Raw genomic sequence first — 25,406 nt, forward strand, 5'->3', positions numbered from 1 at the left:
TTTATGGTGGTAAATTTGTATCTCTACGTGGAAGTGGAAACAGGGTCTGTTAAACTCTGCGAGCTTTTTGGGGACAGGCGGTGAGGAAGAGGGATTTAAAAGTGCAGAAATGCTCCTTTAAGACAAAGTCGAGAATATTGAAATCAGGCAGCTGGTGTCACCCACAGAACGACATTTGTATGCTCACACAGAGGCACGGCGTGAAGCCATCAGGCGTCCTGGTTAGTATGAGGAGATTATTCTGGCTGCAGCGGCTGCGAGGAGCTAACTGAGGCAGATTCTCTGAGGCAGCGAGCAGCGGCGGCTGGCGGCGAGCGTCAGATGGGCTCTGACACTCGAAAACAGCTGCCAAATTGAAACCATTTATCAAAATCTGACATCGGAGATCCAGTCACCAAAAAAGCAGTTTATTTGTAAATTGATACTAATAGCGAGCACACATTGTCTGGCCCCTTTGATGGCCTGATTTGCAGCCAGAGTAGGACGTCAAACACCCTCCTCCCTCATCCTCTCCCTTTAAATATTTATTTATTCAAAAGAAAACTCAATAAAGCTGCAGGTTTCTCCCTCCTGGACGTTTTGGAGGGAGAGGAATCACGGGAAGAGGAAGAGCGGCACTCCGCGAGGTGACAGGACGGCGTGCTGGCAGTGACCGAGCAGCGACGGGTTAACTCGAGTTGTCACTTCTCTTTTGTTTTCACCTGCAGCTGCCGCTCTGCAGAGGACAGCAGCAGCAGCAGGTGTGGACAGAGATGTCTGGGCGGCTGGGTTTCGTTTTTGGACAGGCACGGCGCCGCTGAACAGATTGATTCGTTGTAGACGTCAGGTAGAGCATTATGGGAGCAGCAAGCAGGGTGAATATGGAAGCCAGAAGGAGAAACATCAGGCTGATTTCAGCTGAAAGATGGGGAAATGCCGTTCGGCCTAGCTTAGCAGGAAGCGCGATTAGGTGACGACCGTTCAGACACAATACTGAACAAAATGATCGTCTTAAGGTGGACCTCCTCTGCTCATTTCCCTTTCCAGTGCAATAATTTAGTCACACAATACAGAAATCAGCAGATAATAGGATTTTAACAAGAGTCGTGTTTAGAAGAGTACAGCTGGGCATGTATGTCGTGGTAACTTTGGGCTTTTAGGATTTTCTTGAACTGCTGCTAAAATACAAGAATTAGATCCATAAATCTGAATTTATTTTGGGTTTTCTCTGATCCACACAGGGTCAAAGGTTATATACAGGCTCAAATACAAACACCCTCACTAATGTTTGGTTAAACGTCCCTTAGCAAGTTGCACCTTGACCAGATGCTTTTGGTAGCCATCGGCAAACTTCTGGCATAATTCTGGCTGCATATCTGACTGCACTTCTTAGCAGAACTGGTAGAGTTCATTTAAACTGGTTGGGTTTCTGGCACAGATCCGGCTTTAGGGCAGGCTTGAGCCTCGGTGGTTCCTGAACATCCTAAACAATTTCCTATCATCTGAGGGTGACAGTTTGGATCTTCTTCCAGCAAAGTGCTGACACATACGTATAACTGTGCTCACGTACAGTTGTTTGAACTGATAGAATCCGCAGTTGTTTAGAAATGGCTCAGACAGAACGTCCCAACTTGTGTATTACTAACCAAAACTAGCTTACTTATTTTTGCTGATGCATTAAAAGTCGTTTTGCAGTTGTTTATTAGCTGTAATTGTAATAAAATAAATGAGATTAAGCTATTTTATAATAATTTTTTAGTCATATTAGTCATAAAAGCTAAACTAACTTGACAGTTTATCTCTTTTAAAAGCTCTCATTCTCTGAACTTCACGACACATTTCAAACAGTTAGTCTTTTAGCTCCAAAGCTATGTCAAAAAAACAACTGTTAGCTTCATGTGAGACGATATCTCGCTTCTATGTAGAAATGTAGAAGTAAGATTTTTAATTACTTCAGGTCATTATTGATTATTCTGCTTTTTCTTTATTGTGTAAATCATTGTTTGATCTTTAAAAATGGTACAAGGAAGAGAAAAATCTCCATCACAATATCTTGTTTTGTCCTGAGCTTCTAAACGCAATGCGCCCGCTAACGGACGGACGCTGAGGTGTCCGCTTCCAGCCCAGCCAGGCTGGAAATGAAATTAGAGGGCTGAAAATGATCCAGGAGAAACCCCAGAGGTCATCAGTGACCAGTTGTCTTTCCCAGTTTGTCAAACTACCCAAACTAACTCTGTGTGTGCTGTGGACAGACATGAAACCGCACTCACGTTAATTTTAATTTGTCGTTTAATCAGGTTTCATATAATTTTATCTATAAAAGGGATCAGGTTATAAATGTTGGAGATTTGTCTAAAATACGGACACCCTGTTGTTAAAAACAAACGCTACTGTTAACATGAGGTCCATGAAGATTTGTGAACCATGGGGTGGAGATTAAATGTGTTTAGCGTGTTGAGTGTGCACCTTTAGCTCTGATCATTGACCCTCATCCGGACTTGTGGGGGGGCGTCCGTCCGTTCAGGGATTATTAATTCCGGCCCACTTCATGAATGAGGAGATTTTCAGTATTCATTGAGAATAATGAGCAGAATTCAGTTCATGAGCTGAATTTCAATACGTTTCCTTTGAATGGAATTAACCCCACACCATGTCCCAGATCATTAGAATACCTCTACGCCTGATAATCGCTAATCTGAAGATCTGCCGTGATACTGCTCCCTTCCTCCTCCTCCTCCTCCTCCTCCTGCAGGTCCATCCATATTTTATAGAGATCAGTGGGGCGGCGGCTGTATCTGTAGCTCTGCTCAGGGTGATTTATCATTGTTAAGGCCGCTGTCTGATGGCTTCTCCTCCAGGGTCACGCTGATCCCTGTTCGCCTCGCACCTCCTCAGCCACGGAGCCGGCCCCCTGTAATTAAGCCCCTAGAAACCAAATGGAAAAAAGAGAGAAAGAGGTAGGAGGAAGAAAAAAGGGGCGGAATATGTCAAGAGATGGACAGAAGAAGGGCAAGGGCACCAAGGCCACGAGGGTGCAGTCTCCAAGAGGGTTTTTTTTTTAACGGTTATTTGGGAGGGAAACGAAGTACAGTAAGAGTGATTCCTAGTCTTAGATAGATTTTGCTCATATACCACTACAAGTTGAACTGCTTTAAAATATTTAACCGTGCATTTTATATCTTCATGACAGCGATATACAGTCATTTGTAATCCCCAGAAGCCCTCTTTGGGGATTAAGCTGCACTCATTTAGTCACTTTTGCTGACATTTTAAACATTTTTTGTGAAGTTTTCAATTCTGAACTGAAGTTTTAACACAGTCATGAGTAGAATGTGCAAAATAACTAAAAGTTTTTTTAATGACCTGAAATCAGTGACCAAGCTGATAAACACACCAGCAAAGTGTTTAACAACAAAAGCAGGCACAGTCTTAAGCTTTATTATATTACCATTAATCATTAGAGATGAGAAATGTCATTATTTGTAAGGAAAAAGGACTGTTAGTTAAATATTAAATATCAGTTTACTGTTTATTATTGACAAGTCTACTAGGGTACTTCTGCACTCACAGTTCAAAATATAAATCTTTATTTGTTTACGCTCGACCATAGAGCAGCCGTCAGTTCAAACTAAAACAAGCAGTTTCAGCTCCTCCCTCTTTGCACCAGCTTTATTTCAGATTGGCTGCTTCAGGTCTTAACATGAGGAATATTCTCACTAAATGACACAAAACATAGAAAAATTGTATAAATCTGAAAGTTTCCAGCAGTCTGCAGCCTGATCCTTTGGTTCAGAGGGATTACTGTCTATACACTGACGTCTTAATTAGAAATTTTAGTCAAGCTTAACATGAAAATCTACCTTTAGAAGAGGAAATGCTGACGGGAAACAAAGAAAAGAAAAATATTTGCCCTTTATTACTTAAATAGAGAATATGCCTGTATGCTGATGTGTTTCTCTACAGCACAATAGATCCACTTTAAGTAAAAGCATATATGTTTTAATATTTCACGTCTGATAAAATAAATTTTCTGTAGTGTTTACTTACTTTAATTTATTGAGAGACATCTCTAGCCAGCTGATCGTCTATACTGGGTTCTTTTAGAGGAAAGAAAAAATGGCCTCAAATCTTAATAAAACAAAGGAGTTGCTTCCTGTTGGCTGCTCTGTGATGCAGTGCTGTAACATGTCCACATGAACACACACACACACACACCTACACAGGAGCTACGGGGAGGTTTCATGTGAAGAGAAGCACGAGTCTCAGTGGGTTTAATCAACGCAGCACTGAGGAGGAGGAGGACCCACCTCGTTCTGGACTCACTGATGATGGTGAAACCCTCCCAGACTGAGATAAACTGGTCTGAACTGGAAAGCAAAGGTGTATGTGTTCAGCTGAATCCGTCTGCCTCCCGTGGTGACGTTTGCATGTCGTTGTGGTTCTGTTTATTAAAATACAAGTAAGATTCAATGTGGCTGAAAGATGTTTGATGTCGAATTAGAATTTGCTTTAGTAAAATTGGTACATTTCAGAGGACACAGATTCGCGCTCAGTAATAGAGCTAAAGCACCTAAATAGTCTTATTGGTTCGCTGCTTTCTTCCTTTTTGTCAGAAGCAAAAGTGAGCAGCTATTTTAGGAATATATGGAGGGAGGTGGCCTCTTTGACATGGTGACACAGGCAGCTGTAGCTGCTAGCTGTCTGCTAGGCTTCACCTCAGCTAATTAAGTCCCTGAACTGGACCTGTGGACCGTGTTTGTGCTGGTGGAGTATTTCTAATAAGATTATCTGTCCAATAATATGGCTGCTGTGAGGTTACTGTAGTAACAGACTAGCAGGTATCTTCATCTAAGTTATGTTTACATACAGTCCACAGATGCAAACAATAACAAAGCTAGTTACTGTTAGCTGATAGCTTAGGACTCCCCTTTCGTCTAAATCTTGCGGCTCCAAAAACCAAACATAGCAGCAAAAAAGTTAATGTTTAAGAAAACAGTGGTTTACGTGACAGTGTCTGTATCAACTAACACTTTGGTTATGAGTTGCTGATAATCTTCCACAGAGGGACAATCCAAAGTGCAGGAATGTGTTTTCATTTCCTCACAGGAAGTCTTCACACCATTATTCTCTACACATTTTAATTGCTGTCTCTTCATGAGCTTCAAGTTCATTTATCAAATCAGATGAACATGAGCAGCCTGTTTTTGAACTGTCGCACACAAACGTTTTATTTCAGGCACTGCTAAAAGGCAAAGAGCCATTCCACTGATTTTACCCCCACCATAAATAAATACATTTTATGTAGTTACGATGTCGACCACTGTTTTTCTTTTAGATTTTTTTGTGTTTATGCTTTCTAGAAGCATTCTTTTGTTCTGCAATTCAGTTTTTATAAATATATTTTTAAAATAATTTTCATCGACTTATTTTCACATTTTTTTCTCCAATATTTTTATGGTGTTTTTGTATTTTTTTCCCCTTTTTATTCGTAACTTCCACTCAGAGTTGCAGTTATTGAAGTATTGTAAATCAAATGTAGTGAAGTTTGGTGAAACAGCGACTCGCACATTGGAGCGAGCGTCTGATCAGCCAATCATTAACCAGCCAGATGTTCGAGCCCAATGATCCAATCAGCTGCCTTCGTCTCTCAGCTGTTTCATATGTCCACTTAGCCTCCACCCCCCCCCCCCACTCCCCACCATCCATCTCCTTTCAGCTGAAGGGAAACACCCAGAGACCCTCTTCATCCTCATCTTCATCTCCCATCCCTCCTCTCTCCTCCATCTTCTCCCACATTCCCCACACTCCTCCTCCTCCTGCTGGAGGGTGTGGGTCAGTGATAAGAGATGATGATGATGATAACTGGGAGCCAGTGCATTACCGCATCGATCGGGGCCTTTCAGCGCCGTTAAAGCGCCCGGCGCTCTGATTGCCGGCACTCGCTCTGACAGGAATCCGATGGCGCTGTCTGTGTATATGTGTGTGTGTGTGTGTGTGTAAAGGGTGTGGCCTGGCCGCTGTTAGTGTGTGTGTGTGTGTGATGGCGTGAATAAGGATGTATGGCGGTGTGGCGTGGAGTCAATTAGTTGCTCCGACAGGAAGAAACAGATCGAGCAGCAGGAGGGAGGAAATCTGATCCGAAGGAGGAAAACAAAAGAAAATAAACAAAAACAGGAAAAACCGTTTTCGTTCAGTCAGCAGGAAACACCAACTCTTCTTCTTCTGTTCACGTTTGTTCTGCTTCCTCTTCCTTCCTCTTTTTATACTTCCTGTTGTATTTTCCCTTCATCTTAATTTTTCTAAAACTCCTCCATTTTTTCTATTTTTATTTTGTTCTGCTTCCTTTGTTGTTACTTTTGTTCATTCTGTCCTTTCCTCTTCTTCTGTTTTTATTGTTCTCTTTGTTTCTCTCTGTTTTCTGTTTTCTCTCGTCCATCTTTTCCCTTTTGTGCCATCTTGTTCTCTTATTTTTCTCCTCTTCTTCATCCTTTTTTCTTCTACTCCTTCCTTTACTCTGTTTTTCTCTGTTATGGTTTTTCTGTTTCTCCTCCTCTGTCTTCTCCTCCCTCGTTCTTCTTCCTGTGTTACTTCTTTTGTTTCTTCTGTTCTCCACTTCCTTTTTATGTTCTGTTTCTCCTCCTGTCTCTCCTTCCTGTTTTCATGTTGTTCTTTTCTTATTCTGAGTAGTAGTACTACTAGTACAGCGCCTAATTCACAAATCACAGAGAGCCCACCAACAAATGAACAAGTGCAAGTACACACACACACACACACACACACACACACACACACTGAGCAGCAGCAGCGAGGCCTCGGAGGCGTCATTAACTTGAGAAGGCTGTTGTGTCTGTCAGAAGCTAATGAAAATAGAAGGAGGACACACACACCCAAACACACAAAGACACAGACACACACACAGAGCGGCTGAAGTCTTTTCTGTGTGTGTGAGGTTTTAGTGTCTGCCAACTGTATATTTAAGTGTGTATGTTGAGTATTGTTGTGTGTGTGTGCTGTGTGTGTGTGTGTGCTGTGCGTGTGTGTGTGTGTGTGTGTGTGTGTGTGTGTGTGTGATGTGTGTGTGTGTGTGTGTGTGAGAGAGACGGCACTGCTGCTGCGTGGCGTCTCGCTGCCGCAGCCGACCGAAGGAGACATTAACTAACTTCTGTTTTCTAATGGAAGTATCAATGGAACCAGAGACAGCACACACACACACACACACACACACACACACACACACACACACACAGCACAAACACACACATTTCTAGGCGCAGACAGAAATGCACACACATACATAAAAACACGCACACAGAAACACGCTGGCAGAGATGTGGTTTCACCTGTCAGGCTGATTATTTGGGGTTATAGTTTGAAAAAGAAAAAACAGGGGAGCTGGAAGGAAATAGGACAGGAGGGAAGGAAAGCAAGAAAGGCAATGAAGGACTGAGGAAAGGAGAGAATTAAGGAGTGATGGAGAGAAGGAAAAAAGGAAGACGGGAAATAAGTAGCAAAGGATTCGTGCTTCCGATCTTCCTTCCTAGACAGTAATCTAGGCAGAAAGGTGGGAAGGAAGAAAGAAGGAGCTGAGGTAAGAAAAAAGATAAGGAAGTAAAGGTAGGAACCCAGATAAGGAAGCAAGTCAAAACGGAAAAAGGACATTTGGAACAGTTAAGAAAGGAAGGAAGGAAGATAGACAGAAAGAAAAGTAAGAAAGAACAAGGGAAGGAAGGAAGGAATATCAGTGAGTGGAGGATAAAGGAGGAAAGGGAGCAGAAAAATAACATGAGGAAATGAAGGAGATAAATAATAAAAGGAAAAATGGAAGGAGGGAAGGAAAGACACCATGAATGAAGACAGGAATATAGAAAAATGAAAAGAAGGGGGAAAAGGAAGGAAAGGAAGGAATGTGGAAGACAGGTAGGAGGGAAGGAAGGGAGAATGGGGATGACACAAGAAAGAAAAAGCAAAAGCAGTAGGAAGAAAGGAATAAAAAAGATGAAAGGCAAGAAGGCACGAAGATGGGAAGGAAGGAGGATAGGAAAAAGGTAAATGAGATGGAAAAGGAATGCAGAGGAGGACACACAGAAGGAAAGACAGTAGGAAGGAACAAAAGTAGACTCGAGAAAAGGGAAGGAATACAGAGGACAGGAAAGAAGGAGGAATAGAAGCAAGGAAAGATGAAGAAGGAAGAGAGGGGGAGAAAAGAATGAAAGAAAGATCGGTAACCAAAGTTAAAAAAGAGAGACAGTAGGAAGAAACACACGAAGTCAGGAAAGAGGAAGATGGGACAAAAGCAGGAAATAAAGGAGGTAGGGAAGGAAGAAAGGAAACAGGGAGCAAAGAGAAGAAGAGCAGAGCTCATCAAACAGCTGATTCTGGTGTAAACAAACAGTGATGCGTTCACTTCAACGTTCAAGCTTCAGGTCAAGGAAAAAAGCGTCCGCGTGCTGGACCATTGCCCCCGAGGTCATCGCCTGTCGTGGGAAACGGAGACCTTCGTGTGTCAAAGGCCGGTTCGCTGCCAACTCAGAGGAAGCGCTCTGATTGGCCAGGGAGGGAACACAAAGTGCGTCTCTGGAGACGTTTTTGTTTAGAAGCTGCGGCTCCAGCAGAAAGTTAAAATGCAATAAAAAGAAAATCAGTAGAATCCAAAGTAGAAATCCCCTTTAATCTCTGCGTTCTGCAGTGAAACTCGACAGAAATAAGAAGGCGCGGATTTGAGCGGCAGGAGTGATTCGTGCTGACAGCCGCGGGACGAGGGAAACGTTTCTCCTCGGCGGCTTCGACAGCAGCAGAATCTCTAATGCTGAGTTCAAAGATGCGGTTCAGGGTCAGCCGCACATTCATAATCACAGGTGGAAGGAGCTCTCGCACTCCTTTACTTCATATTGGAGCTGCACCGCTGCTCTGTGGAGGGACAGGTTAATGCTGCTGAACAACAAATCGACAAATTTCAGCCTCAAGAAAAAATAACCAGAGGTCCAGGAAGTACACCGATCCGCTGACATGCCAGACGAACGCCAGGAAGCTTCATTCACTTTAGTTCAATGCATGAAATGTTTGTATTTGTTCTCATTGGCCAGTTTCAGGAAGCCTGCTGAGGGCATCAGACGCTGCCATTAAGCTGCTCTTTAACCTTTTAAAGCCTGAACCATGATGACTCGATGACAAATTAAAAAATAATTATTAACTATTCATTTGCATATATGAGTTTTTATTTGTATTATATTTGTGTTGTGTTTTTTTTTTTGCAATTTATTTATATTTGTTGTGGGGAAAAAAGTCTCACTGTTGATGTAGAAGTCTCAAAGAAAATCAAATATACTAGAAACAGTGAAGAAATAGAAAGGGCAAAAAAGGAAATAATAACTGATGAAAGGATAAAAGCAAGGAAGGAAAGACAGGAGGAAAAAGGAGATGACGGAACAAAAGTGAAGGAAACCTGTGACGTGCTGATGTCAGCGAACCTTTCAGAGAGGGGTGTAGGTTCAAGGTCGGGGGGCCGGGGGAGGCGCACGGGGCCGAATCTCAAGTTGACGTCAGTTCCCGTCAGTTTCCTCGCTGCCTCGAACTTTCGGGAACAGCGTCTGCAGTGCGGTTGGAGCTCTGATGGCTGAACCTAGAGAGTGGCAGCCGTCACCTCCTCCTCCTCTTCCTTCATCACTTCACGTGAAAAACAAGCCTCCCTCTCTCCCTCTCCTGCTGTAATACCTCAGGGAGATCCAGCAGAGGCCTCCACCTCCCCACTGCTGCTCCTCTGGGACTCCACACCTCCTCCTCCCTCTGTCAGCTGATCATCCTCAGGCTTTCCTGTGTCTCCATTCAGCGCTTTGTTTACATCACCTTTTTTCCTCCCTTGTTTCCTTATTTCACCTTTTACCTTTATATTTCCCTTCCTCACTTCCTTCCTTCCTGCATTCTTTCTTTCATTAATGGTTTTTCTTGTTTCCTCACCTTTCCTTGTTTCTTTCCATCCCTTCTCTGTTTCTTCCTCCCCCCTTGTTTCCTTTCCTGTTCCTTCTTGTTTCCTTCTGTTGATATCATTTATTTATCCCTGTCCATTTAAATGTTTTTACTTGCATTTTTTTCTGACTTTAATTTTCCCTAATGTTCCCTTCATTTTATTTAATTTCCTTCCCCTTATCCCTTATTTCTTTCCTCGTTTCCTTTTGTAATTTTTTCTTCCTTTTTTCCATCCTGTCTTCCTTTCTTTCTCCTGTCTCCTTTTCTCATTCCTTATTTTATTTCTCTTTTTTGGTTCTTTCCTTCCTTTCCTTTTTTTTTTACCCATCACCCCCTCTTCTTGTGTTTGTATTCACTTGTTTATCAGTCACATTATTAAACCCAGACTCTCAGATTGGACGCTTCCTCTCCTGTAGGCTGAATGGAAAATGTGTGTGTGTGAGAATATGGCTTCCTGCTGATTCTTCTTCTGTCCTCCTTGTGTTGTGTTTTCTGTTAAACCTCCCTTTTTTGTCTTTTTTCAGGAAGTGCTGCTGAAGCGAGCGGCCGACCTGGTGGAAGCTCTGTACGGGATGCCGCACAATAACCAGGTGAGGGAGCACCTTCACTTTGACCTTTGGCCTCTTCAAACTCAAACACATGAGGATCAGTGAAACATCCCATCACAAACCTCAGGATATATCTCAGAAATAAATGATGAGTAATGATAAGAAAAATGTAATAGTGAGGCTCTAACAGAGGACAGAAATCCCAGACTCCTGAATGAAAAACTGTGTTAGACTTCATACGTCTAACAGAATCCCTGCATTTACTACACTGACAGCTTCCCCTGGGCCATTCAGACAATTAACTGATGCTGTCCCCCCACACCTCACCCCTGCCCACCCACCTCACCAATCACCTCACTCTGAGTAACCCTCATCACTCACTCCAAGCACTTCGCAACTATTTTGTTCTCCAATGTGTGAGTTCTAATCTTTTTGTATATATATGTCCAGACAATCACCTTCTACTCAAGCGCAAACATCCATGTGGGGTTTTACTAAATTTTTCAGTGACTATTTACGTTGCTCACACTTCAATATGACATAAAAACAAGAGATTCAAAAAATGTCAAACTTCAACATCATCATACGTCCCGTGAACTCTAAATTTAGTTCACTGGTGGGAACCGCAGAACTGAGATTCACTGCTGTCCAACATTTTCATGCCAACAGTAACTCTTACAAAATAATGTCCCGTCCTCCCCTCTCCTCGCAGGAAATCATCCTGAAGCGAGCGGCCGACCTCACCGAGGCGCTCTACAGCGTCCCTCGCAGTCACAACCAGCTGCCGTCGCTCACTGGCTCAGCCGCTCACTCGGGGATGATGGGAGTGAACTCATTCAGCAGTCAGCTCGCCGTCAACATCTCCGAGGCCTCGCAGGCCGATCAAGGTGAGAGCGCGCTGCTACCCATGATCCTCTAGGGAGGGGGTGGAGGCCTCATGGTTTACGCCGCATCACAAGTGTGCTCAGTAGACTGCATTAAAGACAAATGGAGGCCAAGTAGACTTTGTTGACTAGCAGGGTTGACTGTCCACTAGAATCCAGCAGAGACAGGGAGTTTAGTATCGTTAAGTAAAGTCCAACAAACGTTTTTAGGGTCCAACTTTATTGAGAGTCTGAGAGTTAAAAAGAGTCTTTAGAAGAGTCCAGTAGACTGGAGTGGTTTAGCGGACGTCAGGAAAGTTCACTGGACGTCATTGAATTTCTGTAGAGTCCTACAGGATACCTCACTAGAGTTCATGAAACAATGTATGACTTCCATGTAGGGTTCAAGTTCACACATCTCTTTCAGTTATAAAACCACACATTTTAGTTTGAGTAGATGCAAGCGTCCATAGATTACCACAGGGCTCCACAAAGTTATTTTTACAGACTATTTTCAGCAGCACATGAATTCATGTTTATTGTTTTAGTACCTGCTATCAGACACAGTCAAAATAAACAAGAGCACGTTCACTGAAGTGTTTCTACAAGTTTTTGGACGTCAGTGGAAATCTGATATATCTCAGTTCTTGTTAGCAGATACGTTCGGTGGTGTTTCCACTGTAGCTCTGTGGGTTTGTTATCCTCAGTGTTTCCTTTCAGCAGTCAGTTCTGCTTCTGTCAGGAACGCTCAGGAAAACATGCAGCAAACAGCTTGTGAACGCGTCGACAGGAAGCAGATCGAGCTGCTTTTACTCCCCGGACACCCCCCCTCCACTTCGACCACAAACCGTGGCCTGGTTTTCCCATCGGCCCCGCAGCGAACACCTTACAGGAATCTATGAGGTCATGGGAAACGAGGTAGCAGCCATGCTGAAAATTCATAACTGTGGTCCAGTCGGAAACATTACACCGAGGATCTAATGCCGTCCTCCCCGCTGTTATGAAGTATGAAATGGCTCTGTGTGCCCCTTGCAATTATCCACCGTGATTAAAACATTAATAAAAACAGCAGCTCTCGAGCCCAGACCTTATCAGGCGGACGAGGCAGGTAATTTACAGCTCCAATTCAGCTCGGCCTGCTCAGCATCATGTCATCGTCCTGCAGGATGAAGGCTTTTTCCTCTGGAGTCTGTCTTTGTCAGAGTTTATGGGGTCACGAGGGAAGCCTGATACCAGGAAAAATACCCCCAAAAACATGTTTTTACTTACCTGCCCACTTTCAGCCTTCTTTATAACTTTGCATGTAAAGCTTACAGAATCATGGATAAGGCTTAATTGTTTTTGAAGATGTGCATTCTCACTTCCAAGTAAATTCCCTGAATACCTGTCGCCCTTGTACTACTAGCCATAAACAACAGCAGCTAATGTTAGCTTAAAAATAGTCCACTAACTGCTAATGCTATCAAACGAACACAAGGTAAGGACAGGAACTAGCACTGATGTGGCTCCATAGTGTTAGTGAGGAAGCAGGTTAAAGTTAGCTAACTGTTAAGTGATATGTTGGCTAGCAAGTAGTTTTTCTGCTTTGGTTAGTACTAAAATTAGCTAACTCTAGCCAGAAGAAATTGAGTTTTGTCTAATCAGGAATTTTGGCAGTCACAGAGCATTTGAGTCATAAAAAGAGGACAAACTACTAGCTATCCAGCATAGCAAAATGCTGTCTTTAGTAAATGAAGTTTGCTAACTCTCAGACATTGATTGAACTGGTTGTTTTAATTTAAAAATTAGTGAATGCTACAATTTTACCAGCAACATATTGTTGCTGCATTGCTAAATTACAGCTAGCTGGCTAGGCTTAGCTTGCTTCCTAACATTATTGCTATCATAGAGGCACTACCTGATGATTTTTGTTGTCAGTACACCAATACTCAGATATCTGATACATATGTTATTTAAACTAGTATAATTACAGTACATACAGTAGAGTAGCAGCAGGATTTTTCTGATTTTAGACAGAGAACCGTCATCGGTTTATACAGAAGGCAAAGAAATTAAAAATATAGAGCTTAAATCCGTTAAAGTGACAAAAACAGTATATAAATAAATTTTTAACTGATAAAAAAGTTATTAACTCTGAAAGAGCTTTTCTAGTCGTTAATTTTTGTCATTAAACAGTGAAATCCAAACTGTCCGTTAACCAGCTCATCTGCACTGCTCTGCAGCAAACACGTTTCAGGCTTCGGTGTGAATGAGCGCGCAGGATGTGACCTGCATCCGATCTGCTTCCCACGCTGCTGTGGCGAAATGGATAGGGAGAGGGAACGCACCAAGACAAACACCACCCAACACTCAGTCCATTTGTTAAGGCATTATTTTTTTTATTACAGAACAATCCTTACATTTACTCTGAGTGCTCGGCCGCTCCCTGCACTCTGCTACTCCACATGTGTTTCCCATCGCCGCCTCTCCTCGCCCTTGTCCCTGGGCAGCGCTCCATCAGCCGCTCCTGCTGGGAATTGCGTTGGCCCGAAATGGGAAGTTGGGGGAAAGGGAAAGAGGGTGGAGGGTGAGGCGAGAGAGAGGGCGTAATGTGCTACTTGGCACTCTGTTAGCTCTGCTAAGTGAGCTCGTCCCGAGGTCGGTGGGAACTGTGGAGCCTCGGGAGGGGGTCAGAGGTCAGGCTGAGTGCTTCGGGAACATTGGTATTCAATGCATCTTGGATGAGGGTCAATCAGTGGGAGCATGGGGGGGTGAGAGGGGAGAGAAGGGAGACCAGAGGTAAGTAAAAAGCAGGAGTCAGGTGACAGATGAAGGGCAGACCTCGCCTGCAGGGAGGCGAGGTCTTCATAACAGGAGACCAGCAGTGACAGGCGCGATGATGTCACTGCTGAGGTCACAGTGAGGAGGTCAGCAAAATGTAGGGTAATTTGTAGGTTTTCTTACTATGTGAGTTGGCCTTTTGTCAAACCAGTTTTAGACCACCAAACATTTACATTCCTGGGTTAAAAAAAGATATTAGTTTTGTATTCTGTTTGTTTATTCTGAATAATTTTACAAGATCATTATCCAGATCTTCTGTTTGTGGTGGTGATGAATACTGCTTTTCAGTTTCATATCTCTACCTGTCAGCCTGGTTTGCCCTCACAGGGCTTCGACTGTGTTTTTGCATTTGAGAAAAACGAATAAATAAAAACGTCTCACGCTCAGGTGGGCTGAGTCAGAAGGAGGAGGTTGGGGCGGAGAGAGGCTGTACAAAACGTTGTCTTTGGAATTAAAAGACAGATTTCACAGTGAACTCACTACTTTAGTAATTTGTCTGCTGGTTTAGTGGTTCTCGACCAAAGGGTCACCCGATCAATCAAGAAGGTCATGAGATGATTAATGGAGTTAAAACCCGATAACATTTTGTTGTAAACATTTTGAATAATTATATCTACTTCATCCTACACAGTTTAAAGGAGAAGGGGCTAAATAAACATTAATTGAGGCACCGCACCAACTGCTGGGAATCATGCAAAGCTACTGTAGAATAACAAATTTGGAGCTGGAAATGCACAGCGTGGGTCCAGTTCAATCAAACTGTGAGAAATTTAGAGTGACAGTTACTCTTGGAAGTCGTCACATCAAGTAAATGTTTTTTGAATTTCACAGTCTTAAAGTAAAGATTCATTTCTTAATTATGAAGTAATGATGAGAGATGATTGATTATCTATCCAAACACTGAAGTCAGCGTATGGACACATGATGAAGAGTACTTCTTCCTCCTCTTAGGCTATTCCCGTAACTCAAACAGCGTGTCTCCTCGCGGCTACGTGCCGAGCTCCACGCCTCAGCAGTCCAACTACAACACCATCACGTCCACCATGAACGGATACGGGGCGGGGATGACCAACCTGGGCGTACCTGGATCCCCCAGCTTCCTCAACGGCTCCACCGCCAACTCCGCTTACGCAAGTGAGTAATACGCTTACATATCGCATTAACGAAACCAAACCTCATCCATCCGGGAGGCAGTCAGCAGGAGGGATCATTTACAACTGTGGCTAAAATCAGACGTATTTATGCTCCAAAACACACAGCGCTGTTCCTGATGCTCCAAATACCGATTAAAAAAGAAATCTGTGCTTCCTGCTTAAACCTGCATTTGATGCCACGTTACCAAAACCTGCATTAAAGCTATGGACGCTGCTCGTTTATGTTGATGCTCTGCTGCTGGCTGATGTTTGAATTGAACTTGATGGTGGAGTGGCAGTTGAGTCATTAAAACGATTAAGTCCATGTAATGAAGTGATGGGAGTTGAAGCTGTATTGGTCCATGTAGTTGCATGTGAAGGTAGCGGCTTAAGGAGATGTTGGAAGTGTTGGGTGAAGCAATAACAGAGGCTTAAGTATCCAAGTAGCATGAAGAACCAGAAGGAAAAGTTTGAAAACTTTACAGTAAGCACAGGAATTAGAATAACTGAAGTCATTCTCAGCCAAGTAGGTGTTTAGGGTCGGCATATTTAGGTATTTTAAGGGACTCAGGAGCCCCTTAACCACTGAAAGCACCTATGATTATTATGGACTAGCCTGGGAAAATGTTCTCAGCAAGGCTGATGTTTTAATTTTATAAAATTGGATCTGAACCAGAATTTCTTCCCTCACCTTTAGCCCACGTCTCCACCCACTGGTCTGGTTTGCTTTTATCTAGCTGACAGAGAGAAGAAAAACAACAGCACTAAAAACGTTCCTTCATCTTGTCATATGCCTCGGTGGAGGCATCATATTTTAATGAAATCCAGAGTAATTATGAGCAGTGATTTGGCTAACAGCTTTAAAATGTTAGTAAAAGGCCAGAGGATCCGTATCAAGCGTGAACGTGACCAAGATACCAAGAGCTGTTGAGTGTTGGTACCTAGCTTGACACCACATTACCCAGTGTACTGGGCTTCGTAGTACTGATGATATACTCTGTATATGGATTCGCGATGCTGAAAATAAAACGACTTGATGGCAGATTGATGATGGCGTTGTGCACAGAGCAATACGAGCAAACAAAAGTGAAGCGTTTCCCGCTGCAGGAGACGAGTCGATGCTTCTGAGTCGGCCGTGTTGTTCGTCAAACTTTACACTCGGCGCTGATTAACATGCCTGGAGTCGGAGCAGCAGCGTAGAAGGCGCAGGTGTGTTTTGGAGACTAAACTCGCCCGCGGGGAGCGCTCCATTGTTTTGGCTTCTGTATCAAAGAGCTCAGCAAGTCTCAGCGAGACTCGTTTAGAAGGTAGTGAGCTCAAAATGCGTCTCCTTGCCAGGTGATGTTGTCGTCCCTGGCGACTAAACAAAAGGTGGGCTCGCATCTCGCCTGGCTGAGCTACAGTTTCCCGCCGCCGAGGGTCTGAGTGTTTGTGTGTGCGTGTGTGTGGACTTAACACTGCCACGCATTGTTCACCTCCTCCTTCCCTCCTCTGACTGTCCCCCTGTCCATACTCCTCCTCACCCATCCCCTCCACCTCCTCCACTAACCCCACTAACACCCTCACCGCATCCTTCATGCATTCATGCATTCACGCTTTGGGCCGAATCCATTAATATCAGCTGGAGAAAAAGGAACGGAAAAACAACAAGAAGGAGCCAAGGAGGAGGAAATGTGAGGAGAAAGAAGCAGCGATCCAGGACAGACTGATGCTTGTTGGCATGAAGTGATAAATCACATTTACATTCCCCCGCTTCATTTTACAGTTCCATGTTCAAATGCTGTCCTTGAATCATTACAGACACACTGTGGTCCATAAACTCTGTGGAAGCTCTTAAAGGAACAGCTCAACATTTGGACAGATGCGCTCAAAACTCTGCGTTTCAGAGACAGAAATTAATCCGCTGATGATTATGTATTCAGCACAGAGCTGGAGCCATCTGCTGTTTGTAACTTCAGGGTCGTGTCTGAGATTTTACTGGAAATTTCGGTATTTCACGGTGACCTTTGGGGTAGCAACACATCCACTGTTAAGATACATTTCAGAGTCTCGACTGCAGAGATGGCGGCTGATTTCAAACCTGCAGTGGAGAGTCCAGATGTGGTCAGCTTAGCATTAAGTTAAACGTCACATTACGTCATGCTTGTTTGACAGAGTGCACTTTTAGTCGTCCGACCACATTAACGTCACGTCCTCACGATTTTCCCAGAAAGCTTCTCAACTCTAAAGTCACATCTTCAGTTTAAAGACTACTTTAGAGAGTCAGAGGAACGAAATACTCAAATGAGTAAATCAGGAGGAGGTGACTTTAAAGAGCCGGAGATGAGCAAAATATTAAAAATGTAATACAAATTAAAAGGAGAAAGCACCTTAGCAGCAAATACATGTGACAAGTCTCCTGAAGAAGTCGTGACTGAAGGCTTCAGGAGTTTACTTTAACTCGTACTTTGGCTCTGTTTGGTTTAAACGCCGGGTCTGCTCAGTTTGCTTCCGGAAAACTTCCAAAGAACAGATGTCAAGCTCAAGTCATCACTGATGGACAGCTCCGGCTCTGCACTGACCACCGATAGATGATGATCAATAAGAGCGTCTCTGAAAATGTTGAACTGTTCCTTTAATCGGGAGTCAGCTGTAGAAGCAGCAGGAAAATTCAAAGCTGTTCGCCTAAAGACACACGAAGAGTAAATGAGTGGGTGATTTATTAAAAAGGAAAAAAGTCAATTTACCGCACGATGTTAGACACCTGCCTTCTCACACACACACACACACACACACACACACACACAGCACACACCTCACACACACACAACACACACACACACACACACACACACACACACACACACACACACCTGTGCAGCGTGCACGGATGAAGCTGCTGCTGCTGCTCTCAGGTTGGTTTATTCCAAACAAGTCCTTCAAGTTATGGATCAACTTTGCCAGATGTGCAGCTGTTTGTGCTCGGAGCATGTTTGTTCCTGCAGACCTCGGCCCGATCTGAGGCAGGGACCCATTCTTCCTCCTCCTCACCCTCCTCTTCATCATCATCCTCCTCCTCCCTGCATGATTCGCCTCATCTCCGTCCGATCGCTCACCTCCTGTCTGTCTGCCTGCTCGTTACTGTCACGTCCTCCTTCTGTAGGACCCCCTCCCCACACCTTCCTACTCCTCCTTCCCTTGTCTTCCTCACCTCCTCCTCCTCTTCGTCTACTCCCATAGGCCCTTATTCATTCTCTCCTGTCCATATGGTTTCTGCAGTCAAACAGAAGAGCGCCTTCGCCCCTGTCGTGCGGCCACAGACCTCCCCGCCCCCCACCTGCACCACCACCAATGGCAGCAACCTCCAGGGTGAGCATCCCACCCCCCCGTCCCGCCTGTCAGCACCCCCGCCCCCTGCTGTCCTCCTGCTCGTGTCCCATCAGGACACGCAGGTGGATGTCCACGCGGCGCCGCTGTATGAGAAGGACTCTTTCTGTGTTGCGTGTTGATTCCTGCTTTCACACACTTGGAGGTCAAAGTTGATCCATAACTTCTGGCATTTTGGGGAATTTGGAGCTTAAACTTGAGCATTTGTCTTTTATAGTTAATACCGCTGCAAATTTCACCCTGCAAAGTATTTCCCCCCATAACCGAGTCCTATTCTTTAGCTTTTATTTGGCTCAGTGAAGTCCAAGAATCCGTCGTAGATCTGTCTTTATTTCAACATCATCTCTCAGCTTTATCCAAATACTTTTACAACGCAGGCATTTAACTGATTTTATTTAACCTTTCAGCGCTTCACAGAAAGACTTTAACAGCAAATGCATATTTTGTGCGAGTGTGTTAAATGAACCCTAATTATTCCAGAGATCTGTTTACACGAGACGTATCTTAAATCTTTTCGATGTGCCTCTCAGGAAGGCGTTTTTATTTAAAACTGGAGGTTTTTCCACTCTTCATGAAAAAACATATTTTAGGTCTTGTAATATCCACAGTTATAATCACCAAGACGTTTTAAATATTTCTGAGTGGGCAGCTTGAACAGTAAAAAACTTTCATGATAAAACATTGTTATGTTAAAGTACAGTAAAGTAGAATTTTAGAAAAACTGAGGCTGCATCCGCATGTACTCAGCTAAAAAAGGACTTTTTGAATTCGCCTCACAGCATCAACAGCGTGCACCTTTATCTCCTGTTTTGATATCAAACTGTGCGCCATGTTTGTGGGTTTTTGATTGGCTAACATTTCTTCACAGTTAGGCAGAAGTGGCAAACGTAAAGATAGTCTGTACTTAAGTAGAAAAAAAGATACTAGTGTTAAAAAGTACTCCAGTAAAAGTTGAAGTACTGATTCAAGTTCTGTACTCCAGTAAAAGTAAAAAAGTAACGGCTCTGAAATGTACTCAGAGTAAAAAGTAGCTTTTTGGAGGACGTTTCTATATTTGTGGAAAGCTAATTGAACCTTGTGCTGTTTTAACATAATAATAACATAATGTCAGTAGATGGGAGTACAGACTTTATTTCATTCAAACATTTTAATTCTCACGAATATTCTCAGCTTGAATCACATCAGCAGAACATGAAGAGAAAAATAAGGAAACCAAACATAGCTCTGTGTCCTGTTGCTACATTGTAGAGGGCGACAGTCAGGGGTTAAAGTGGATTCAGCAGGTGGAGCAACCCTAAAACTGTCTGTAATGGCTCAGCGTGGGGGAAAGATTCATAACTCACAATAATTTCTATTCAGAGCTTGAGTCGATTTTCTGATTTAAATCCATCACAGTACAACAAACTAACCTGTTTATCCTGCACTAACCTGCAGAGGATTTTCATGCAGCCTTTAAATAACAGTCTCCCTCAGTTTGTTTTGCATGTCTCACAATATGAAACAACATAATATCACATGTACAGACCCAATATGTGATTTAAAAATATGAGGACTTACTTGTGAGCTTTAAATGAGCAGTCCTTTCTTTAAATCTAAGCTCTCGCCTTCCTCTCCTGTCCTGCCTTTTTTTATCTTTCTCCATCTCTGAGTGAAGTTAGCTCTCAAAACAAGGAGAAACAGTTTTGCTTCTATCATCTGTTTTTATGCAACATCTCCTGGTGATTAATAAACGAACAGGAGTGACTCTCATGTGTTTCTGTTTAGGCTCAAATTGGTTTGATGTTGGGAAGGCCGCAGTGACGTGAAATAAAAACGCTCAAAAGCTTGTTTTGAAAATGTGAGGAAGAAAGCACAGGTATCTGTTTATAAATGTAGGGAGTAAAAGAAAAAAAACTGCACAGGTAAAATACAGATAGCTGAAAATTCTACTTAAGTACATTAACGAAGTATTTGTACTTTGTTACTTCCCACCTCTGCACTTGGGCAGCGCTTTGCATTTTCACGACAGATGGAGACATTTTTCCAATCAAACTGAAAAATCCAGTGTATGCGTGGACGTAGCCTGAAATGCTCAGCGAGCATCACGAAACATGAGATCTGACTCATTCTGTGTTGTTTCAGCCATGGCAGGTCTCATCGTGCCCCCCATGTGAGGAGGACTCTCAGCCAGGTACCGTCAGACTCCCCACAACCCTCCCCCAGCCTGAAACGCCACAACAACGTCCTTCCCATCATCCTTTAGACCGACCCGTCTGACCCAGAGTCCGAACCCGAAGAACTTCAACAATTCAGTCACCATCAGCCGAGGACGTCGCTTCTTCCTGCAGCCGTTGCAGACACCACCGGCAGGCGTTTACGAACCCGGAACAGGAAACGTCTGCAGTGGCTGCGGGCGGAGGCAGCGCTCGCTCAGCGTGAACTGTGGGTGGATGAAAGGTGTCTGCAGTACTGCATGTTGTGCTGAGATATTAAACAGGTTACTTTGACTTGAGAAGTCTGTGGAGGCTGAACAGATCTCAGATCAGTTCGAACCACTGTGAGACAGGAAGTAGGCGTGTCCACTGGGAGCATCTGTTCTAAGCTAATCATCATATCGTGAAAAAAAAAAAATCAGCCGAGTGGATGGTGTCATCTTCAAATACCTCGCTTTGTTCAAACTGAAAATGCTGGTGATTACTGTAAAAAAATAATAAATAAAAATCACCAAATCTCTGTTAATTTTTAGCTAAAAAATCCTTGTAATGTTATCCAGGCAGCTCAGTTTGACCCCCTCCCCAAAAAGCTTACTTTTCTTCTGATTGGCTGTCTTTTGGAAGCCTACAGAGGGGCAGCACCAAGTGCTTTTTAGCTAATCTAAACAAATTAGCGGGTAATTTGCCAGTAAATAGTAACCCTACCTCATCTAAAACTTTGGTCAACACAATATAAAAATATTTTTAAAATATAAAGAAAAGCAGAAAAGAGCTTCTTTGTTTTCAGCTGCAGATCTGATTGGTTCTCACTAGAACAAAAGCTCTCAGTGGACACTGACCCTGAGTCGGACCGAGTCCGGAAATCAGGAAGTAATCATTTTTCAAACTTGGAAGAACCGTCAGACGGTTTTCAATCAGAAACCCCCAACAAGCCCCTCCCCCAGGACCAGAGTCCTTAAAGCCCCCCGATGAATCTCACGTCTCAGCGCGTTTTACTTTCTGTACCATAGCTTTTAACAATGTTTGTGTCTCATAATCTAAAAAGGAGGAAAGTGCAGTAATTTTGTAAGCTAAGGAAAGAATGAAGCATCCTGCCGAAGAGAGACGAGCAAATGTTCCACTAACATTTGTCCGTAACACGTCGAGGCAGCCCAGCGTTTTCAGCTTTTCTTTTTCTTTTCTTTTGGATGTCTCATTTTGAAATCCAGTACAATAGTTCTGTTTTGCAGGTGTGTCGAGTGGTAGATTTTAACCAGAAAAAGCTTGCAGCAGTTTTAATCACATTTAGGTACCAGATTTTCTTGTTATTCTTCTGATTGTGCTTATTTTATATGTATTTATAAAGTATGTTTTGGGGAGTTCTTTTGTGATTTAGGCCTGAATGATAGTCTCAAATATATATGTAAACACATTTGATGTCTTAATACCTTTTAGATATTGTAAAAAGAGTGAACAAGTGGGAAGAATTAACCCTTTTGTAAAACAAAACAAAAAAAACTCACGACACGGTCACCCTGTTTTTGAAAGCAGGACGTAAAACGACGCTTTCATCACTTTTGTATAAAAACGCTTTTCCGATATTTAACTTTTTGTAAACAGCATCGTTTGTTTCCCCTGGTTCTTCTCGTCTTTTGTGTATTATTGTGAAATGTATAATCATGGTTATTTCTTAATGCACTATTTTTTTTTGTTGGGGCACTTAATAAGAGCAATGTATCTTAGCAAAAAAGAAAAAAGCTAAAAGTGGAAAAAAAAAAAGAAAAAAGATGAAAGCTAGAGCGATATGCACCAATATGTTTTTTTTTCTCCTGCCATCCTGAAATGGCAAAAATCCTCGTCATGTGAAATTTTTATATCTCAGAGACTTATAATGTCATAATATCCCAGCACTCGTTTTTTGAGGGGGGCGGTTTGGTGTTTAGAAGTCAGCATTTTATCCATCTGAATATTCGACCTGACCCTCGTCTTTGTGTTGGATTTTTTTTGCTGATATTGACTGTACGGTTTCAAAACACGGCGAAGAGTTTCAAACCAAGTTTTTTAGGGTCACCGATCTCAAGGAAACGTCCATCGATGTTGGTGTTGTTGCCGATGGTGCTGTTCTCGTCGTTGCACACAATCTGGATCATTTACTTATGCAACTGCTCTCCTGTACTGAAATGCAAGCTCATCGCCCGCGCTGCTGTGGCAAAAGTTCAAAAAAATGTAAAGAACCAAGACTTGAGTTTGATGCCTTACGACCGACCACGCTTAAAAACAAAGTCTTTCTTTTTTCCGACAAAGTTTTGGTTCCACAGCAATTATCAAAGGTTACTTTTGTTTGCTTTCTTGATTTGGTGTCTTTGTCCCTCAGGTTTCCCCCTGAAATATACAAAAGATGCTCAACTGTAGAAGCTAACCGTCAGATACTGATGGCTGAGGAGTGTTAAAACTGCCAAATTACAAAGTGTAGAAGTTTATTCCTTCACCAAAGAGAAGAAAAACTGGAGACTGGAGTCGTTTTGTGATTTAACATCTGTTAACTACAAGAAATTACCCCAATAGAAAAGTAGAACTACGAGATCTTTGTATCAAATGTGATCAAAACACTGAAAAAAGTGAAATTGCTGAAAAAATTCTTACTTTTTGGAGAATATGGACATGAAATATCACGTTTGTGTTTACAGCAAATATGACTTTGAAGTTAATTCATTCGCATAAACATGCAAGTTTTGGATGGGGGCTTTGAAAATGTGGCCCCCATTTTTAGATTATTATTTGTTTAGTAAAATGTATTAAAATACAACTAAAGTGTAAAGGAAATACCAAAGAACGTAAACTTCTATCGAGGAAAAGGCTTATGTCAAATACATACTTAAATCTGGAAAAGTGTCACTTTGTGTACGTGAACACAACATGTTAGATATAACTGTCGTGTCAGTGAACAAAGGAGAAAAATAAGGTTCTTCAGCATGAATCAGTAGATTCAATCTGGGGAATATTTCAGAGAGATCCAGGAGACTGTGAGATGAATAATTTGGCATAAAGATCTGGAATCTTTGGATTGTGATAAATGAAAAATTTCTAATTTCGACATTTTTTTCCCCAATACAAAACACTGACAGTGTGACTTTTCTTCCATGATCATGTGACTAGAAGGAGCATAAATTTGATATCTGTCGGCTTGTATTACGATTATAAAATTAGCATTACAAATTTACACCAAAAACAAAGTTGAAGAAAATAAAATCAGTTTCATATTGTTTAAATACTGCATCTTATTTTACAGAGACACGATTTGTCTTTACATTTAACAAGTTCTCGGAATAAAGTAATAAAAACTGTAAAGCTCTCCAGTTTTTCCTTTTCGGTGTGTTTGCGTAGTTTAAGGATGGTAGAAGAAACGTTTTTTTTTTTTCAAACTGCTTGAACCTACCTGAACCTTCAGACTTACACAAATTTTATTTGTATTTCTATGAATGCTAAAAGCAGAGTTGATGCAGGAATCTGAAGTCCAAATGATTAAACATCTGACTTTATGCAAATCCAGCAGTTTCTGCACAGTGTCACCCGGATGCTGTCACGTTAGCTTTTTGCTGGTATCTGTTCAGCGTCTTTGAGAAAGACCCTTTATCAGTGATACTAATGAAGCCCAGCCTGCAGAGCCAACCTCCCTGATCAGTCCCCTCCAACAGCTCGCAGCTTTTCTTTCTCTTTTTGTCAGTCGCAGCGAGCTCGCTTCCCACCGTCTGGGTTTTAAACTGAAAAATAGACTTTTTTATGTTTTACTTCAATGTGAAAGAGGGCAGAGGCACTGCATTTTTGTGAAATATTAAATATATCATCAAAGTATATCAAAGCACAATGTTTAATTAGTTGTCTTTAGGATACAAACAGGGGTGTCACCCCCAGGTTTTTTCTTTTTCTGTCTCTGGCCATGCTGTAAATAAATGCATGTCTTCTGTTTTTTGGTTTGTTTGGTTTTTTTCTCTGTGATCCAGTGCTTTTTGTACAGAAACAATCTAATAAAGATTACATTTGGCTCGAAGCTCTCAAACTTACGCTGATGTTCAAGTAAGAAAAGGGGGGGGGGGGACTAATTATGGAGGCAGCACACACAAGTACCAGTAAAGAGTTAATGTTTACACACTTCACGAAGAACCTGGATCTGCTCTCAAAATGATTTAATCAAAATTAAAAGTTTTCAAATTGCAAATGAAACCGTTCAAGACAGAGAAAGCAGACGTGTTAATTCACATCAGATAGATTTAAAAACAGGAGTTGCTTTTTATTAAAAAACAAACAAACAAACGTATATACTTTTATTATAAATAATTATGAAAAATATATATTAGAAATATAAAAACCTTCATTTCTTTTTATTAAAACTTTTAAGACAGCACATATTCTGGAGTCCAGCAGCACTGCTTTGCAAGTTGGACGTTTTTACAGCAACATCATTTAAAACAGGTAAGACAAATTTAAGAAAAATCTAAAGATTTGGAATAGTCACATTTGTTATTTAATGAGAAATTATCTGTGTCTATCTCACACACACATGCA

The 25,406-nt window shown here is 42.3% G+C and overlaps 1 protein-coding gene across 3 annotated transcripts in view; it reads left to right on the forward strand.

Moving 5' to 3' along the window:
* Positions 1 to 24,891, forward strand: part of LOC102306338 (transcription factor COE3) — a 143,703-nt gene extending 118,812 nt beyond the window's left edge. For 2 of the 3 annotated variants that reach the window (XM_005937061.3, XM_014338339.2), the window contains exons 12-16: positions 10,467 to 10,532; positions 11,203 to 11,377; positions 15,125 to 15,307; positions 18,565 to 18,654; positions 20,794 to 24,891. In XM_005937061.3, coding sequence (XP_005937123.1) covers positions 10,467 to 10,532; positions 11,203 to 11,377; positions 15,125 to 15,307; positions 18,565 to 18,654; positions 20,794 to 20,825 — 546 coding nt within the window. In that variant the 3' untranslated portion in view covers positions 20,826 to 24,891. The remainder of the gene's footprint in view (positions 1 to 10,466; positions 10,533 to 11,202; positions 11,378 to 15,124; positions 15,308 to 18,564; positions 18,655 to 20,793) is intronic. The other variant, XM_005937063.3, reaches the window with a different exon arrangement.
* Positions 24,892 to 25,406: the final 515 nt, after the last annotated feature.

The sequence above is a fragment of the Haplochromis burtoni genome, unplaced genomic scaffold, assembly GCF_018398535.1.
Source record: "Haplochromis burtoni strain Fernald_Lab_line unplaced genomic scaffold, NCSU_Asbu1 Contig_217, whole genome shotgun sequence".
NCBI lineage: Eukaryota > Metazoa > Chordata > Actinopteri > Cichliformes > Cichlidae > Haplochromis > Haplochromis burtoni.